Source organism: Tachysurus vachellii, chromosome 7 (genome assembly GCF_030014155.1).
Source record: "Tachysurus vachellii isolate PV-2020 chromosome 7, HZAU_Pvac_v1, whole genome shotgun sequence".
Lineage (NCBI taxonomy): Eukaryota > Metazoa > Chordata > Actinopteri > Siluriformes > Bagridae > Tachysurus > Tachysurus vachellii.
Window position 1 is genome coordinate 10,257,084 of NC_083466.1, and position 20,623 is coordinate 10,277,706.

General features: G+C 38.7%; 2 protein-coding genes across 2 annotated transcripts in view; both read left to right on the forward strand.

Annotated features, from left to right (window-relative positions):
* Nucleotides 1-6,158, forward strand: part of smchd1 (structural maintenance of chromosomes flexible hinge domain containing 1) — a 31,968-nt gene extending 25,810 nt beyond the window's left edge. Inside the window, exons 40-49 of the mRNA XM_060874178.1 lie at nucleotides 444-563; nucleotides 661-746; nucleotides 1,273-1,395; nucleotides 1,534-1,715; nucleotides 2,779-2,888; nucleotides 3,576-3,646; nucleotides 4,347-4,521; nucleotides 4,912-5,070; nucleotides 5,282-5,392; nucleotides 5,810-6,158. Coding sequence (XP_060730161.1) covers nucleotides 444-563; nucleotides 661-746; nucleotides 1,273-1,395; nucleotides 1,534-1,715; nucleotides 2,779-2,888; nucleotides 3,576-3,646; nucleotides 4,347-4,521; nucleotides 4,912-5,070; nucleotides 5,282-5,392; nucleotides 5,810-5,817 — 1,145 coding nt within the window. The 3' untranslated portion in view covers nucleotides 5,818-6,158. The remainder of the gene's footprint in view (nucleotides 1-443; nucleotides 564-660; nucleotides 747-1,272; nucleotides 1,396-1,533; nucleotides 1,716-2,778; nucleotides 2,889-3,575; nucleotides 3,647-4,346; nucleotides 4,522-4,911; nucleotides 5,071-5,281; nucleotides 5,393-5,809) is intronic.
* A 1,965-nt stretch (nucleotides 6,159-8,123) lies between these two features.
* Nucleotides 8,124-20,061, forward strand: emilin2b (elastin microfibril interfacer 2b). The gene is made up of 8 exons (XM_060874179.1): nucleotides 8,124-8,356; nucleotides 9,035-9,157; nucleotides 11,540-11,724; nucleotides 11,965-13,485; nucleotides 17,888-18,055; nucleotides 18,180-18,227; nucleotides 18,875-19,000; nucleotides 19,095-20,061. The coding sequence occupies exons 1-8, from the start codon at nucleotides 8,214-8,216 to the stop codon at nucleotides 19,409-19,411; spliced, it is 2,631 nt and encodes an 876-aa protein (XP_060730162.1). The 5' UTR covers nucleotides 8,124-8,213; the 3' UTR covers nucleotides 19,412-20,061.
* The last annotated feature ends 562 nt before the right edge of the window (nucleotides 20,062-20,623 follow it).

A 20,623-nucleotide genomic window follows, 5' to 3' on the forward strand; every position in this document is an offset into this window, starting at 1 on the left:
TACTGGTGTACATTTAGTACAGATATACTGGTATACATTTAGTACAGATATACTGGTATACATTTAGTACAGATATACTGGTGTACATTAGGTACAGATATACTGGTATACATTAGGTACAGATATACTGGTTTACTATAAATTTGGCTGAAAGCTAAAAGTAACTGTAGAGCAAAGTAGGTGAGGATTTGGCCAGTAGGTGAGGATTTGGCCAGTAGGTGAGGATTTAGGCAATTTGACCAGTTAGTTAAGTGAACATTTTCACCGTATCTTTTGTATTTAATCCAATTTGTTTAAGTAATAGTTAGATATCAGTAATTATCAAAGGATGATGTACAGGATAAAAGGATGATCACTGAACAGGAAAAGAACTAATGAACCTTAATTGTATTTATGTATATATTGGTGGAATAAAGTCAAATGTACACCTTTGTCTATTTTAGATGCTGAAAACCAGAAGGTTATGGCTGCAATGAGTAAAAAGAAAGACCAGCTGTCTCAGTCTATTGTAGTCTACAGAGATGTTTTGGAGACCAACAAACAACTCGAAGCTGAACTTAAGGGTATGCATTAAACTGTGTTCATATGCATTGTTTTCTATATTGGTTGTAGAGTAGTTCCAGTGTCCTGACTAATCTCCATTTTTCTGTTTATTTTTAGGTCAATTGCAAGATGCAGTTGGTAAAGAGACTCAGCTAAAACTGGCGATCAAGATAACCGGCATAGATATTTCAAATTTAACCGATGTGCGTAAACTCAGAGACTTCTCATTCTTTACACACATGTAAAAATCTTTGTTTTCCCAATATGGGGGAAGTTACTCGGGTTTGTCTAGCTCCAAATATGGGTTCATGCAAGATGTAAGTTCTGTTGTTTCCCATGTTTTAGAGTTTAATGCAGTTGGTTTGGAATTAGACGGAATAACTGGTAATAAGTTTATTACTGTGTGTGATGCCAAAAACTGAAAAGCTTTAATCATCAAAAGTTTCCAAATTAAAATCGGTTTTATATTTTACTTTCGCACAGCATATTTAATGGTAATGACTCACAAGCTGTGGATCATAGTCTCTTTCTCTTTCTAGTTCTTTCTTGAATAAACCCTCACATAAAAATGTCTGAGAGAGAGTGTGGCTTAGAAAAAAATGTGGTTAGAGAAAGAATGATGCTTCCTAAAACACGACAGGGTTCCCAATATGTTCCTCAAGCTTCAAAATGACTTGGGGAAACTACATTTTCTGAGCTATAAGAGTAATTATGTGCTCTTGTGTTTAGGTGACATCAGCTGAGGGTTTAGTTGCTCAAATGACTGCAGATTTGACGAGGCTACAAAATCTGCCTCGTCGAAAATGTACCATGTCTGATCCATTCAGAGGCGGCCAAGACGTCCTAGGAAAGGTGTGTTTCCGTCTGTGTGTCTGTCCGTTTGTGTGTGTGTGTTCAAATCTTTTTTTTTATAGACTTGAAGGACAAATGTGTACCAAATGTGACCATCTGTAATTATTTTGTTAACATTGCTAGCTGTTTGTTTTATAGATAGCACACCTGGCACTTGTTCAGGACGACGATGCAGCAAAGGTCATTTCCTGGCATCTTCTTGGTGACATGGACTGTGTGGTTACCGTGACAACAGCTGCAGCAAAAAGAATCTACGATGACACACAAGGACGGCAACAAGTCATACCCCTAGATACAGTCTTCTGGAAACCAAACAACAGGTACGTCCACAAAAATGTCTGTGCATGTGACGGACAACGGCTCCGTACCACAGCACTGACGAGCTCAGATCTCGTTTTGCACGTCCATTTCTTTCTAACTTCGGGGGTCGTTTGACTGAAATCACAGGATGATATCAACGTGTTTACAGAGACCTGTGTGAGAGATAATAATTATATAATTTAAGCTTAACAATTAAAAGAACAACTTTTTAATTAGACATAAATGAGATTTTGAAGCATTAATTATGACTGTGAAGCTTGGATGCTATAATGTAAATGATATCAGGAATCTGAATTGTATTTATTTATTTTTTACATTATTGCCTAAAAGTAAATACAGCTACGGGATAAAAAGTCGGATATATTTATCTTTAATAAACTGCAGTGTAATGAAGAGAATAAAACACTTTCAGCTTCACAGTAACAGGACATACAGTTGGCAGGCTCCAGTAGTTTGCTGACACGTACAAGGGTGCCAGTCATTGAGTTTTTCAGCATTATACATTCAGTCTGCATGGAGACTGCATGATTGTTTTTCTCATGTTTATGCTCCTGTTAACAAAGAAGCCTCTATTTTGCCCAAACCCTCTGTTTGGCCTTCCATTGCGTGTTTAAAGTTCCTTTTCATTTCCATGGAGTTCTGTAGTAGTCCTGAATTGGACGTAAAACAGAGTGAACGCTACACAGACTAATTTTGGGGATGCATGACAATTCCCTGTTATGCCCAAGTTGATTATCTTCTCATAGCCACATGAAGTGCGTTATTCTTTCAATAACACAACAGTTTAACAGTTATTGTTAAAGATTAACATTTACAGAAGCAGAAGTTTACAACTGTACACGTGTCAAACACATCTCCTTAAAGAAAACTTCACCCTTTATTTAAAAAAGACAGCACATCAAAAAATAAAATGCTCATACATTATTAGATGATTATTCCTACATGGATTATGTGATCCCTGTGATTAAGATGTGTGGATAGTTAGATCGGTTTCTAGTTATTCCTCATGCTCTGTGTCACTGATTTGATTTGTGACTGATTTTGTGTGTGTTTTTATGCTAGGTCACTGCCCCACATCAGGAACGGTCAAAGTATGTTCACTCCAGTAGGAAACCCCGTGTTCGCAAGACACCTGCTCATTTATCCTGAGCATGCAGAAAGCTGCAACAAGGGTGAGTTCTCACTCTTATTCCACAGGCACACATGACTAGACACATTCCATAACCCTCCACAAAGCCAAAAATTATGGACAGAGCTGAATCATTATTTCCTTTTTGAGTCATCTAGGGTGGTGATGGGTTTTAATGGGTTAGTAACTTGTAGTATTCCCACTGTGTTGGGTTTTCATAGCAGTTGCCCTTTCACTGGTGTGATGTTATGTGGCATGATGTTCTGCTGTGTGAGTAGACTCACTTCCCCTCCCAGATTGTTTCCAGATGACAGATCCAGCGTGGGGGCTACCATCATTTGCTTCCATGGCTGGGGGAAATTGTGTTCCGCAGACTGCAGGGATAACTAGAAAATGATGCATGTATAGAAGAATTACTCTCAAGGAACCCCCTGGAGTCTGGTTTCTGTACACAATACAATGTGCTCTTTGTCTTCAAATTTAGATTTATGTGTACCACTCTTTGATAATTAGATTTCAGTTGTTACAGATGCTTATATGTTTGGTATGTGCAGGGTTTCCCCGTTTATGTATGTAGGAAACCCTTTTGCCCCTCACTCCATTCCTTGCCAAAATACCTTCAACAGGCTTCTAGCTTTGGCATCAACAATAGTGTGTGTGTGTGTGTGTGTGCGTGTGTCTTTTGTGGGAGTCTTTTATGGCTTTGGTAATGATTTGTTTGTTTGAACAGTCTTCACCACTGTCCTCGGAGACACCATATTAGTGGACGATTTGGATTCTGCTAACCATTACCGAAAAGGGGTAAGTTTACATTTGCGCCATTTGACAGACATCGTACAGGGCGACTTGCGTAACAACCAGAAATCAAACAGGACGGAACGATCAAAACAGCAGCAGCCGATTCATGCTTTGATCTCAAACACAAGTGTATAGTAAACACTTATAACAAAAACAACAGAATTGACCTTGCAGTTTCAATACTTTTGGGCTGTAATGCTGTAACTGAATAAATATCCTACAGTAATACCGTAATATTTATGCCTAACATTGTTCTAGAAATGTAGCAGTTGTGCTGCACTGCTCAAGGAACCGTATTCTCACCATTACAGTAGGCTGTGTAGATTTTACTGTATGTAAACAGAAATAAATAAAACAACCTGAAAATAATTGTGCACACAAATAACTGAGAATGTGCCTTTTGAGATTTGAAAACTGGAAAAAGTTAAACGGCATCTTTAATAGCACACCGAGCACCATCAGCGAGCACGGTTATTAAAATGTGCTTGCTCACAAGGTTTTCTTAAATCGGGAGCAGACACCTGGTCTTCTGGCATACTCACTTCCTTTCCCGTCACGTGTCAGGGGCTACACTTTTCTCAGAAGTAAATGAAGTGTCCTTAAATATATACCCCTAATTTCTAATCCTAATTTAATTTGTATGATGACAGTTTGTTTTTGACCTAGTGAGATGACACTAAGCTTTTAAGTGTGTGATTGACAGGTCGTCCAGAGCAAGGTGCAGTGCCCTACTCTGCTGACAAGGCAAGGGGAGCGTATCCGTAGCAATGGGAAGTTTGGTGGTTTACAAAACAAGGCTCCACCATTGGAGAAACTGAGAGGTCACGTGTTTGGAGCGCCATTGCCTCAAGAATATCACACCATGTTCAAGCAGAAGGGTAACACTCATTGATCATACGTCTGTCTTGTTCTGTCATTGGATTGCATTTGTGTTGTCATTTTGTCACCTGCCTGCTCTGTCAATACTCTGCTTTTATAAGAAACCACTTTAGTTCCTTCACTGAAACTTTTTTATTCATTTAAATTATTTTTTTCTGAACGCACATGATTACTCAACATCTTCTATTTTTATTGCAATGTTGTATTTGAGGTCTTTGTTCATACATATACATACACACACACTCTCTCTCACACACACACACACACACACACACACACACACACACACATATATATACACACACACACACACACGACAATAATAACAAGATAAAGGAGTCAGCAGAACTGACTAAAGTAAGTGTGTGTGTGTGTGTGTGTGTGTGTAGAGCTGCTACAACAATACATTATAGCAGTACAGAATGCAATAAAGGTCAAGGCTGATTACGACTTGCACGTGGAGAATCTGCAGAGTCCTGCTATGATCGAGAAACAGCAGGAGCTCAAACAGCAAGAGAAGGAGCTCAGAGAAATCGAGAAAAAACTTAGTGAGTAGACATGGGGCTGTATGTGAATTTTATAAGTGTGGTGTGTGTATATTGTTTATGTAGTAAGCTTTTGCTTCCTTTGGGAGCTGTAGATAAATAAAAGACAGTGTTTTTGTTTTTTATGATTATTATTCTTCATTTATGTTCTCGAGTAGCTATTATACTAACGATACTACATGCCTGCATGCTCAAACTTCTGCTTTCTTTACAGCCAGCACTCCTGTGCGTACTTCTCCTGGTTCCGTAAAACGAAGCCTTACAAACGAGTTAGACGAGTCCGTTCCGGCAAAAAGGATCCGACATAAAACCCCAAAACTACTGGGTATGAATCATGTATATTAGAATCTATCAATGTGCATGAGAGCTTTAGTGGTAGAGCAGCGTGTGCTGCATCGCCATCAGCTACTCAGTGTTTTTGCTCAGTACTAAAGCAGTGCAGATTGAAGATGGAAATTCAGTTAAACACAAAATTAAACACAGCCCATTTGGCTGAAAGTGAGATAGAAAGTGGTAGAAGAGCAGAGTAGTGGTTACTGGTGCCTTTAGCAAATTACTTTCCTTGTGGGAACTAAATAACTGGACTGTGATTTATGTGTACTGTTAAATGAATGGTACTAATTAAGATTCTTCATTTTAGCCAGATTGTGTTGACTTGACAGGTTTTGACTTTCTGCATAAATACTTCAGCATTTTTCACTTTTATTTATTTATTTATTTATTTATTTATTTTTGCTTGCAGATCCTTAAATGCCATCATCTCAGACCAACAAGCAGAATAATCACAAAATGAATAGATTTTATTTACTGCTGCAACATGGATGTATTTTAGAAAAAGATGTTTGTGTTAAATGCAAATTATTTTCTACCAAGAGTGAAGTTTTTTCTGTTTTCTGTCTTTATTACCTGTTTTTAAGTTTTCATTAATACTTTTATAAATTGTATAAAATTAACTGTTGCTCCATATTTGTATGCCAGATTGCTTTTTCTGACTTCGTTTGTAAGGGAACTTAAGTTATGGACTGTGTCCACACAGACTTTCTTATGTTTTATATTTGAAGGAAAAAAAGAAAATATATGTTTTTACTTAACACTGTCTCTTTTAATGACTGAAAATCAGTTCATATTATGACATGGCATGTTTACTTCCTTCCATTTTTTTAGAATTAGCCATCAAAGGTCAAAGATTTAACTCCGTCTAGAATTATTAATTAATAATTATGCTGTGCCTTTCTAATCAGTTATTTGGTTTAAATCACTCAACAAATTTGCAAAACTATTTTTTTTTATCCATTTGCCTGGTATTATGTTGTATATTGGGGTGTATCGGACGGAGCCCTGCTGGTGATTTACATTTTTTATAAATAATAAGATAATTTTAGTTGTGGCCACAGTTTAGTAATGTAAGGTGAGTAGTGAGTAAGTCTTTATCAAATCAGCATTTATTCCTAGATGAAAATAAAAAAGAATGTTTTCTCAATTTTTGTAGAAATGCCTTAATCTCCTTCATTTGGGCAAAGTTGTTTAGGGTCCCAGATAACCATATGTTGATCACCCAAGTAAGGATTTGCTTTTTCACGTTCACATTCAGTCAGTGGACGATCATAATAAAGGGCCCTTTACATTGTCATCAATCTCACATTGATGAGCAAATGGCACACTCAGCAGTAGAAGGTTTTTATGTAGAGGGGATGTTTCCAGCGGGCCTCCAATGTGGCACTTAAATAAATGAGCTAGACTTCATGGAGTTTGTTGTCTCATGTTGACCTTAAAGCTGTGGCACTTTTCGCGCATGCGCAATAGAAATTATTCCCTAATCGCTAGATTGAGTCTAATGAAGTCGTGAAACTTTCATGAAACTCTCACGAGGGAGAGAGAGAGACACCCACACAGAGAGAGAGAGATACAGAGAGAGAGAGATACAGAGAGACAGACAGACACAGAGAGATACAGACATACAGAGAGACAGACAGACACAGAGAGAGATATAGACATACATAGAGATACAGAGAGACAGACAGACACAGAGAGAGATACAGAGAGACAGACATACAGAGAGAGATACAGAGAGACAGACATACAGAGAGAGATACAGACATACAAAGAGAGATACAGAGAGACAGACATACAGAGAGAGATATAGACATACAGAGAGAGATACAGAGAGACAGACATACAGAGAGATACAGAGAGACAGACAGACAGAGAGATACAGACAGACAGAGAGAGAGACAGACATACAGAGAGAGATACAGACATACAAAGAGAGATACAGAGAGACAGACAGACACAGAGAGAGATATAGACATACAGAGAGAGAGACAGACATACAGAGAGACAGACAGACACAGAGAGAGATACAGAGAGACAGACATACAGAGAGATACAGACATACAGAGAGACAGACAGATACAGAGAGAGATACAGACATACAGAGAGATACAGAGCGACAGACAGACACAGAGAGAGAGACAGACATACAGAGAGAGATACAGACATACAAAGAGAGATACAGAGAGACAGACAGACACAGAGAGAGATATAGACATACAGAGAGAGAGACAGACATACAGAGAGACAGACAGACACAGAGAGAGATACAGAGAGACAGACATACAGAGAGATACAGACATACAGAGAGAGATACAGAGAGACAGACAGATACAGAGAGAGATATAGACATACAGAGAGATACAGAGCGACAGACAGACACAGAGAGATACAGACATACAGAGAGACAGACAGACACAGAGAGAGATATAGACATACAGAGAGATACAGAGCGACAGACAGACACAGAGAGAGATATAGACATACATAGAGAGATACAGAGCGACAGACAGACACAGAGAGAGATACAGACAGACACAGAGAGAGATACAGACATACAGAGAGAGATACAGAGAGACAGACAGATACAGAGAGACAGACAGACACAGAGAGAGACCATGGAGAATTATGAGAGCTGGACAGAAGCAGCGTGTGTGTTAATAAAGCTGCAGCAAAACTTGTGGGGGGCGGAGACACTAACATCTGTAACACACGCACACAGAGAGAGAGAGAGAGAGAGAGAGAGAGAGTGTCAGCCTCCCACATTACCATCAGCTCTGACTTTGTTCACATATGAGTTTACAAGCTGTTATAAGATGAAGTGTGCGTCTGTGTGCTACATGCTGCAGTCTGCGGCTTTTCTCACGCTGACCTTTTCATTGACTTTCGCTACTCCGTCGATATACAGTTTATTCCAAGGCGCTCCGTATTCCAGCTCGAGCCCGAAACAACGCAACAAGTGAGTGTCTGTTTATGTCACAGCTGTAAAGCTTAAAGTTTAGCTGTAAAACAGTGCTAAAGCAGTTTAATGCCTCATGCACGAATACGCTTCTCTTTTTCCTCCTATACTCTCAGAAATAAACAAACTTTACTTTTTGGGTGGGACTTTCTAGGATACGTCATTTGTACCTTTAAAAAATAAATAAATAAATAAATAATATATGTATATAAACATTTTAAACGTATATAATTCATCCCTAAGGACTACTAATGTACCTTTTAAGCTTAAAATGCACTGAAAGCTGAATAAATAAATAATATTATAAGCTGAAAAAATACACAATATGTCTTACTAATTTATGTAACTAATATAGACAGTAATGGTGGAAATCTAGTCTGGTACCTTTATTTCTGAGAGTGTAAGGAAAGCTGCTTTGTTTTACTTTACTACACCATGGATAAACTGTAATAACACCGTAGTTTACTGTGGTGCAGATGTTATAACAGTTTATAACATTGAGCTGTGTAATAGTTTGCACATTACTTAGTTTATCATGCTTTAAAACACATCTAGCATGTAGTCAGCTCGATGTTAGGTTCTTTTAGATATATTTTCGGTTCTTACTGTCTGACTATTTAGCCTTGATGCTATCAGATGATTGACATTATTATCGGTTCTTTTCACGTTATGGCACAGAAACTGGTGTGCATTTGTAGTGCACAAGAACGTGACGTGCGCTGTGCTGGGAGTGACGGAAAGTGTGGAGTCTGACAATGCACCCTGTCCTGAACATCAGCCTCATTGTACTCAAACTGGAATGTAAGTTGCTCTAGAACATGCGTAGGTACACATGGTTTTATTGGTCACCTGAGTTCTCAAGTAATGAAAAGACCAGAGACTCATGCTGGCTGATACTTTGCTCTGAATTCATGCAGCTTTAGAGGAAATAGTCTGTATTTATTGTCTCTAAATTGGTAGTTTTAACTCTATATGCGGCATCTCTGGGAAATTGTCCGTAGTGTGTGATTGCGTGAGTGAATGAGAGTGTGTTTGTGCCCTGTGATGGGTTGGCACTCCGTCCAGGGTGTATCCTGCCTTGATGCCCGATGATGCCTGAGATAGGCACGGGCTCCCCGTGACCCGAGGTAGTTCGGATAAGCGGTAGAAAATGTGTGAGTGAGTGAGTGAGAACTCTATATGCTATAAACAATCAGTCCTTTTAAATTGTCATCATAAAGTGGATCATTAATGGAAAAGTGTGGCAAGAATTCCAATGAACACAATTTTCCACTTGCCAAAAAAAGTTTTGTTGATCATTCAAGTCTACTTTCTTTTTACCGTAGACCTGTGAAGTTATGGGAGTTTGTGTGACCCAAAATGAGCTGCAAAAATTAGTTTGTTATGCTGCTATGTGAATATTAAAGTTTTTTCCTAATGCTTTTGGATTTTCATGCATGAAAAGTAGACATGCATGGAGCTATTTCATAATTACTCTATATTATTGTATCATTGTATTATAATCTATGTAATTGCACATCAGAAAATCGATATTTAGAAAACCAGCTATTGTTTTGACTTCATCTATGTTGAAACTTTGGAACAAAGTTAAAAAAAAAAAGTCTGCTTTAAGAATGATGTAGCCTTTTTATTTCTATTAAAATGACATTTAGAATTTGACATTAATTACAGGAATACTTGCTATGTGTGCTGTTGAGGTTTGGCTTAAACCCTCTTAAGCAACCCACCAGTCTCATTGGCTAATAGAAGAACTATAAAAACCTTGCTATTATCAAGTTGTGGTATGTCCTCAACTGCAACAACATAACAAACAATAAAAAACAGACCCCCTGCATATGCCAGACCCCTTGGGTCCCTGTATGACACCACATCAGAATTGTATTCAGTGTGATATGCACATATTTCAGGAAAAAAAAAAGATTTTTGGTGATTGACTACATTTTTGGTTAGCAGAAACATAGCACAAATCTGAGTAAGCAAATGATTACTTACTATTTCCTCCTTTTTTCCTCCCAAACATACACACTTGCTAGCAGACACTGGTTGACAGAAGACAGCAAGAGATTTTTTTACCCAATGCATGTACTGTATATGTGTTACATTTCACCAATGGCATCATTTCTACTGCAGGAAATGACCTAAGATAAGGTCATAGATCACCAGAACATTCCACTGGGGATAGACAACACAGCATTGCCAGTTCAGCCTTAATGATTTCTCTTTATGTAGTGGTTGTCTAATATCTTCTAGAAACCAACTTATTTATGACAATGTTAAGAGGTCACTGTAGCTGAGGTTCTTGCCTAATACCTAAGGCAGCCAATCAAACACAGAAGTCAAGGGATATGCCAGAGCTTTTTAAAGCGATGCTGGATTAAAATGAAATAAGTACATTATCTAATGTTAATACAGTTTGATGGGGGTGGGGGTGGGGGGTTTGGTTGGGAGCAATCAGGTTTACATCCAGCTAACTGCTTCAGTGTAATTATGTGATCTGATAATTGGTTAACTTTCAAATGAACATGATCTTTACCTCTTTAATGTCAGATGAGGTTTGAAACTTGAAGTTTTATATATCATATATTTTTTTCTGGGTTCTAAGTCAAAACTGATTGGTTAAATGGTCCCGGAGATGGAAAATCATAGGAAGCACTTATGTAAGGCATCCACAAGTGACTTGTCCTCTGTGAGTTTTACGGTTGACTTCTGGCATTCATTTTGCAAGTGCTGTGTGTGAGCTCATACTCTCTAGCTCAAATGCACACACACACACACACACACACACACACACACACACACACACACACACAAATCACTGCCCCCTGCCTTGAAAGCTGCTTTCCAGATGTGTGTCAGGCTTGAATTAAATCAGTGAATTATGTGACGTGCATTGCTGTCTTGCACCGTTTCTTCTTAAAGATTTTAATTTGTGTATGCTCTGCATAAGGGCTCATGAATGTCTATGCAGACAGAGCGATCATCCATACAAGATCAGGTGCAGTTTATTAAACTCTCTAAACGCTAAAATCTCATAACAGTAACCCTATTACGGTTGGGATATTGGAATGTTAGAATCTATAGATGACATACTAACATGGTGCTGTTCTATGAACTGTATTGTAAATATTGTATTTTGACTAGTTCACCTTTACTTAATTGTTAGTTTTTTATTTGTGAATTTAGATACCGCATCCACACAAGACCAACATACAAGGTGGGCTACAAGCAGGTGACTGAGCTGGAGTGGAGGTGTTGCCCAGGTTACCGTGGTTATGACTGCATGGAGCTCAAGGATGCTCTGTCACCTCAAGTTGTCCGGGAACTACAACCAGATCTGCCCTCTAGTCACAAACCACAACAGAGTGTTGGTAGGACTTGTACTGGACAATAGAAGCTTTAGGAGCCTGGTTGATCAAAATCAAGTCAGGGAAAATAGAACACCAAGGAGCTATGATGACTTTTGTTAATTTTAATACTACCTGTTTGAGCACTTAAAGATGTTGTGGTTTTAGTTGTATTCATTCTGGTGTCTGAGTATACACTTACTTAAAAAAATAGAAAAAAAACTATGTTTAATAATCTTAATTCTAATTATTTTCCTACTGTAGGACCAGATGTTACCGCTGGTGCCCATCCTTGGACACAATTTGGACAAAGTGGACAAACCAGACACCCTTGGAATGAAGGTGGAGAGTCTGGAGCACAGAGAGGGCAACATGATAGTCGTCGTGTTCGAGAGTTAGAAGAAGAAGTACAACGTCTTTCTCAAACTGTCCTTGACATGCAGTCTGCTATGACAACTGCAAATGCTAACATGCGTCTAGATCTGCAAGAAGATGCAAGCAAGATAATCCTGAACTTACTTGGCCATCTGCGGCAACCACAGGATGCACTGACTGGAGGAACTGAGAGCATTGTGCTGCCTTCAGACCTAACAATTTTTCCAGTTCCTGATGAGCTTCAAAATCAGGTCTCCCACCTTTCTAACACAATCAGCACCAACACCAACACCATTCAGGGATTGGAGGCCAAGATTCAGCAGATTGAAAGCCAGATGAACCAGCTAAAAGAGGCAGCCAGTGGTACCTCAGTTCCACTCCCTTCCTCTACCTTGGCCACTGAGTGCCAATGCAAGGCTTTTATTGATGAAAAACTTCAAGCACTTCGTGAGGAGCTAATGGAGGGAATGGATATTAAGATGGCTGATTTGAAGAACTCCTGTGACTACAAAGTGGAGTCAGTCAAAGAGCATTGTGATGAACAGGAGACCTCCTACCTAAGTCTTACTGAGCTCCTTGAATCCAAAGAAAGTGACTTGCGCCAAGAAATCCAGGACCTGAGGCACCTTGTTTTAAATAGCACTTCTAAAGGATTGGCAGTTGCTCAGTTTCAAGTTGAGATCCAAAGCCTAAAGAATGTGCATCAGAGCTTGGCTAATGCTGTAAATGCAACAAACAAGCAACAGAAGGCTTTAGAGGAGGTATTGAACACAAGGTTTAGCCAAGAAGAAAAGAGTACAGAAACTCACTGGTTCAAACTGGAGGAAAAGTTAAGAAGTGAGCTGGCAAAGGAACTGGAGGCTCAGAACAAAACCTTGGAGAGCAAGATCAGTGCAGCTCTACAGGTCATTCAAGACATACAATTGCACACTATACCAAAAGATAACAGCCAAAATATTTTAGATATGGAGAAACAGACGCAGAGTCTGAAGGGTGAGGTGAGCTCTCTTCTGCAGCAAGTTACACATTTGGAGAGCTCAGTTCAAATTCTCAATGAGTCCAAAAGCCTTCAGTGTCATACAGACGGCGGCCTTTATAACAAACTAGTTGAACTGGAGGAAGCTTGTGGGAGGGGCCAAGAATCTGCCAACAAAGTGGAGGAGATCTTGTCTGGAATGGATGGAAGGGTGGTCAACGTTGAAAGGCTCTGCGGTAGATTGGAACCAATGTCCGACAGTCTTAAGAGAATTAAAGATGGACTCAACAAACATGTCAGTGGCCTCTGGAACTGTGTCCGAAAGCTGAACAGCACTGTCATTACTCACACTACAGACATCAGCACACTGAGAGAAAATACACACACTGCAGCAGGCAAGCAGCATGGAACCACCAACCTTACACAATATACAGGTATGCATGAAACAAGTTGTGAAGACTTTCCTGTGGTGGAAAAAAGCTAAATGTTTATTAAGCAAAAGTAATTGTGACTATAACAATTATTAGCATTATAATATTATTAGATTATTCTTAGTTCCCACCAGTCTCAGTGAATAAGAAGTTTACTATAGAAAAGATAACATCATGTTTGAATAGCAAACAGTCAATGATGATAAATTTATTATATTATAATTTATAATCTACATATATTTTATTCTTCATTTCTACATTTGTGTTGTACAGTGTGAGTATTTTAAGTACAAAAACATTTATTCAGACTGCATAACTCTCGTAATTCACGTGAGACCCTAAACAGCAGCTGTGCGCCACCTGGAAGTAATGCTTAGATACACATAGTTATTTAGGAATCACCCCTATAGGTTCCTGTTTGGAAAAGATTTTTTCTCAGGTTTGTGTGTGTTATACAAAGGTATTTAGCTCTTACTGAGGACCAAATGTTCTCAAAGTGATTTATGAGGACATCTTCAAGATGTACCTTTTAAGTAGCTGTATTGCTTATATTGCTTCTGGCATTATTTAGCTATTCATTGGAAAGATGGTAAAATTAACAGGAAGGCCTTTTCTCTTGTAACGGAGGTAGTACTTTTTTCTGTGGACTCTGATTGGACACACATGTTGCCTGCTTTAACAAGATGAGGCCCAAAGCTGGGCCAAAGATGGTCTTTTTTTTGTGAAGCTTTAGCGCGCACAAGAGAGAGAGAGAGAGAGAGAGAGAGAGAGAGAGAAAAAACACTGCTACTCATTTGACCTGTGTTATAAAAACAGTAACGATTAGCCAGCAGGCATTTAAAAAACTTAAAAGCTAATGATGTCTTTGCAGCACTCCAGCATTTGAAGCATTAAGGATCATTTGTGGTTTTCTTCCTATTTAAATATAATTACTTCACTTCCTCAGCTTTTATTCAACAAACCGTAATAGCAAATATAAATTAGGTACTAAGTGTGATACTTGACAGATGTTCCAAGAACACATGACTATTGTACATAATCTTATTTTTTATACCTTAACAGAGTAAACAACAAACCATTTATGGCTTCAGAAGACCGTGTAACAAATTAACCTCTTGTAGTCGCTCAGGTTCTTTGAGTTAGGCAGCTTACCCTTTTAATGCTGTACGTTTGTTTGTGTGTGTGTGTGTGTGTGTGGTACTGTGTTCTCTCTATGATCCTTAGTGACATTTGAACTATGACTGCTGTTGTTTGTCCTGTCCTGTCTGCTTTGTCCACTCTCAGCTGCATATATAAATATAGACATTTTATCTAAACTACTGGAGTTGCCTGATTACTGGACTCCATTTTCAGGGAAATGATAGTTAGCTTATCAGCTTTGCTCTGATATGAGCTTGTGAGAAATACAAAGCGTGAGACAGTAACTCCTTGTCATTTTGAATACCTTTATCCAGCCTAAAACCAGCGATTTTACATCAATGCTGCATTTTACTGGTTGTCAGATAGATCAGGTGGTTGTTTAAAGAGCCAAATGGGCTTAAAGTGACAACAGTTTTAATATTCTTAAAATGTTATCCATTAAGTGCTGGATGGTACCGTGTAGAAGATAGGAAAGGTTTTAGGACAGATGGACAGAAAAGCATGCGTTTATCCCTTCATTTCACTGCAAGCTTAAAACAGAAAACAAAATCGCAGGAGCAAACAGTTTTTGCTATAATGCATGGGGTCAGACATGAATCCCCTGTGGGGGGAAAAAACAAGCCATGTTCATTAACATGGGAATGTATAAGTTGCTCATTAGTCACAGTGGTTTACATTATTACATTTACATTTCATTTCTTTATATCTGGGATAGAACTGTAGTGCAATAGTTATGTCATGAAAATATTACAGGCAGGCAAACCACCTTTCACCGTTCCAAAAGCATGACCATAGATTTTGGTGAGGCAGAACAACGTTATCAAATTCTGTGCATAGAATAAAACATGAATTCATTTAAGAGGTTTGTACGCTTTTTTTTTTATTACTAATAAATGTTTAGAGTAACCTTGTAATAGACAGTTGAGAGTAAACAATATACAATCATACAGTATATGTTTAATAAGATTCCAGACCAATTTCATTACAAACCACACAAAAACCTGACGCTAAACACGCTAGACCAACATATTTTTCAATTTCATTTATTTAGTCTAAATCAACAATTTTAAAACTTGCCTAACACTTGCCCAGCCTGTCAACCCTGTCATTAACTGTCTGTTTGCTGCTCAACATACAGTGAAAATCTTCATAGCACAAGGATTGGTGATGTCTGCCATAATAGACCTCAATTAACATATGTTGCATTTTGTTTTTAACATCAAGTGTAATAATATCTCTATGGCGCTAAATAAGGAGCTGAGCTTGAAAGGCTGTAGAAAGAGGTGTCAATGACAATAAACGGTAGTTAGGTTCTATAGACTCACCCACACTGGACAATTTGATAAAAGGCTTGGTGACCTTCTTTTTCTGTCCAGTTTGGGTTAGTTTGTGTTCAGGAGTCTTATACTGTTATAACTGATCTACCACAAGGTTGGATCTTTTTTGCATACCGAGATGCTTTTCTGTTGGCTAGAGTTGCACAGAGTGATTATATGAGTTTTCTTCTGACCTCACTCTCTCTCCCACAAAACTGTCAATATTCTTTGCACCATATTGTGTAAACTCTGTGAGTGTTGTGTGTCAAATCCCCAGGGGATCAGCATTAGTAGGCAATTAGCAAAAACCGGTCACCAGTAAATATTTTATATGAAAGTCTTTATCATTCCTTGGATTTGTACTAGCCTTAGAACACATGTCCAATTTTTAAATCTCTTTTTTTTTTGCAGTCTGACTAGATGATGAAATCCAGTTTCCTCACCAAGCAAACTTTATACTTTCTTTCACCCCATAATGTCTAAAGCAATGCCAATAATATATATATATATATTGGGCACACAGCTGGACTGTATAAAGTATTGGGCACACAGCTGGACTGAATTATTTATATATATATATATATATATATATATATTCTTCATAAGTATTTGAACCTGAGTTGTATTTAGGTGTATGGAGATAATTCAGTCCAGCTGTGTGCCCAATACTTTGAACATAGAGGAGCAAAAAAATGCACCGTTGCTCCTTCGAAACACTTCACTTAATTTCTCTGAGCCTCTCCTTCTTCTTACCCCCCACCATAAATCCATGCCAAGTGCATACTCATAGGCCCTAGAGAGGGTAATAGAGAGAAACTAAGCATAAATAAGCAGTAATGTGGCCACTTTTATGAGTCAGCCTTATATCATTGTAAGTGTTGCCTGAAAAGCTAGCAGCAGTGAACAGCATCACATTGCTAACTTGTGGAGAGTGGAGTGTTCATGACTAGCAAGGGTGCAGTTAGAAAACACCCAGGCTTACAGTATGTGTGTGGGGGCATGTTGGAATATTTTGGTGGGGATTAAGTGTACATATAAGAAATAGGAATATCTGACAGTTTTGACCTTTTGTAGACTTTGGGCTGGTAAAAAAAAAAATCTATTTGGTTACTGTGGTTAAGGTTCAAGTTGATGTATTTAGCAGCATTATTACTTGTAAAAGTATGGATACAGAGAAAAACTTAGAGACTTCTTGCATTCCGAGAAAGCAGGATCTCCCTGCTTTTTTCTGGCTTGTGATCAAGAGAGTGCAATATGTTGCTTTGGCAGTACTGTAGATTGTGTAATGATTAGTTTTTAATGGTTGTCAACTGGAGCATTAGACCATGACAGAAATACTGATGAAGTATGTTGTAATATTTACACAAGTCCCCTAGTGACATAGCTTTTTGATTGCTTGTTATTAACATCAATAGGTATTGTGGCAAATTTGCTATTAACCTCAAACAAACAAATAAACAAACAATACTAAGTAAGCGCTGGATCGTCCCTTACATAGGTATACATAGCTATAAGAAACCGAGATGATAAGATGGACACATCTTGGCCAAGTGTGGATTTGTCTCTTTCTTTTGTTAATATTTATATGTGAGCTCTTTTTGATAGATGCTGTTACACAGTACATTTATGATACGGAAGCGCTTTGCTAAAATGAGGATGGTTCTGTTTCTCTTCCTGGATAGAACGAGGTTGAACAGTTTGTGATTAAGTACCTAGTCACAAACTGTTCAAACTCCTTCCATCGATCTATCTATCTATCTGTCTGTCTGTTTATATTCTCATACACAGTATAGTTACCCCCTGTACACTTAGTAAACAGTACTTCATTATAAACGGACCTTCAGATCTGTTGTCTATATACAGAGAGCTAACTCCATCATTACTGTCATTAAATTTCACTACTCGCTTTCTCCTAATTTTATCACTCCTCCTGACTCTTTTCACTCGAGGTCCAGGTGTTCGTTCTGGTATGGAGGACTCTAGTGTTCTCATGGAGAAAGCCGCTCCAGTTCTAGAGTCTGGAGAAGCAGGGCCACCTGGAACCAAGCTTACATCACAACCCCCTCAGGGCAGCAGTGGCAGTAAGGCACCTGTTAAGGGCTTTTCTTCAGCTCCAGGTGAGTAGATTTATGCGTCATTATGGTGTTTTCATTATAATGTGTGAATACCATTTGTCTTAAAGCTATTAGAACTTCTTAGAGTGCCTTTAACAGCTAATTACATATTATTTGTGTGCTTCAGGCTTTTCTCCAGCGGTCCCAGTCTCTGTTACAGCTCATATTCTTCCAGGTATTTTTCATTTATCATTTTTATCACAAGAAATAGCGTACAGAGCAATTCAGTTCATACAGGGATAATCAGATGAACAGAGTAAAAAGGGATGTTATGGCTTATAATGTGCATTTAATAAAGTTAATGAATTGACCATTTTAAAAAGAAACAAGCAATGGTGATTACTAAAAAATCTAAGCAGGGGGCACGGTGGCTTAGTGGTTAGCACGTTTGCCTCACACCTCCAGGGTTGGGGGTTCGATTCCCGCCTCCGCCTTGTGTGTGTGGAGTTTGCATATTTTCCCCGTGCCTCGGGGGTTTCCTCCGGGTACTCCGGTTTCCTCTCCGGTCCAAAGACATGCATGGTAGGTTGATTGGCATCTCTAAATTGTGTGTGATTGCGTGAGTGAATGAGTGTGTGTGTGTGTGTGTGCCCTGCAATGGGTTGGCACTCCATCCAGGGTGTATCCTGCCTTGATGCCCAATAATGCCTGAGATATATGCTGAGATAATGCCTGATATATGCTGACAGGCTCCCCGTGACCCGAGAATAGTTCGGATAAGCGGTAGAAGATGAATGAATGAATGAATGAATGAATGAATCTTGGTACCAAAGTGTCTTTGTCCATCTTTACATTTTCTGTTAACTCTGGCGTGTGTTCCAGGTCCTATGAGTGTAAGTGTCTCCTTTTCGGCTGGTCTGACCCTCTTTCCATTTTCTGAAGAGGTCGGCATCATTCGCTTCAACAAAGTGCTGCTGAACGATGGAGGCCACTATGACCCACATACAGGTACAACCCCCGTGCTCAGTACAGTATATCTTTATTAACACTGTGAAGACAAATACAGTACAGGACGATATAAACATCCTTTCATGTACTCTAGGTGTGTTCACTGTGCCTACTGACGGCCGGTACTTGTTGAGTGTCGTGATAATGGCCCAGAAAGGAGGTAGTGTGGAAGCAGTCCTCTCAGTGGCCAATCGTAGCATCCAGAAGCTTGACACAGCTGGAGCAGAGAATAAGGCATCAACAGGGTGTCTCTGTGGAGGCTCTGCCTCTGCCAACCTTGTCCTTGATCTCAGACAAGGTCAGAATGTGGGGGTGGTAAAAACATCAGGAACTCTGGCAATTTCAGCGTCCACCGAGGTGCTTTCCACATTTAGTGGAGTTCTGCTTTATCCAGTGCCAGCAAAAAGATAATAATGATCAGATTTTAGGGTTACATTTTAATAATTATGATAATGATATATGTTAATGTTAAATATGTTATACCACTACACTCAACACTCACTTAAATAGGAAAACCTGTACGTCTGATCAGCTATGCAGTTATCTAATCAGCCAAGGAAAATCCTGCAGATACAGGCCAAGAGCTTCAAGTAATAAAAGTAAAATTAAATGTGACTTTAATTGTGTCATGGATGTTAGTACCAGATGAGCCGGTTTGAGTACTGTAGAAACTGATGAGCTCACACACATTTATTAAACAATTATCAAGCTTTGAGGTAGATGAGATACGATAGGAGATGGTCATATTTGGTTCCACTCCTGTAGCCTAGAACAGGAATCTGAGGTAAGCAGCATGTACTCATGATAGACTCCAATTTCTGTTCTGGGTTTGCAGGAGTGTAGCCTGATGTGGGCTCCTGCTGTTGTCACCTTGAGGTTTGATGTGTTGTGTGTTCTGAGATGCTTTTGTTATGACCACAGTTGTAAAGAGTTGTTATTTAAGTTACTATAGACTTATTGTCCAGGCAAATATTTGTTTTTTTTTTGCACTATTCTAATATTCTAAACATCAGAATAGGAAAAAAGTGTGATCGCTGTGATAACCATGTCAACCATGTTGGAGCCAGATGGGCTAGTTTGAGTATATCCAAATCTACACAAACCAGCCCATCTGGCACCAACATAGCTGACATGGTTATCACAGCGATCACACTTTTTTCCTATTCTGATGTTTATCTCAAGCTCTTAAACTGCATTTGCATGAATTGCTGTGTTGCAATGCTGCTGTTGCTGCTGCTGCTTGATTGGCTGATTAGATAACCGCATAAATGGGCAGATGTACAGGTACTTTAAATGTGAGCATTGAGTTTTTCAGTTTGGTACACAATTCTTTATGTTCTGAAATAACAAGGATATGTATTTTGGTGCTCATACGATTGTTACATTTTCCCCAGTGGTATTTAGCAGATGAAAAGAGACAGCTTCCAAAGAGAAAATCATTTATCAGCATCAATCTTAATGACATGAAATCTCTGTGCAGTGAATCCTCTAACAGCAATTACATTTTAAAGATATTAATTAAAATGCAGGATTGATATTTCTGCTAAAGTAACTCGATTTTGTGTCAAATTGTTGTATCCGTTATTAACGGTAAAGACATTTAAGATGGCAAGAATTTTTTTA

What these genes read in the sequence shown, in the direction of transcription:
- emilin2b (XM_060874179.1), top strand. Translation starts at nt 8,214, where the DNA reads ATGAAGTGTGCGTCTGTGTGCTACATGCTGCAGTCTGCGGCTTTTCTC. An exon ending in TACAGCTCATATTCTTCCAG is followed by an intron (nt 18,228 to 18,874) that starts GTATTTTTCATT and finishes CGTGTGTTCCAG; the next exon opens with GTCCTATGAGTGTAAGTGTC. An exon ending in CCACTATGACCCACATACAG is followed by an intron (nt 19,001 to 19,094) that starts GTACAACCCCCG and finishes CATGTACTCTAG; the next exon opens with GTGTGTTCACTGTGCCTACT.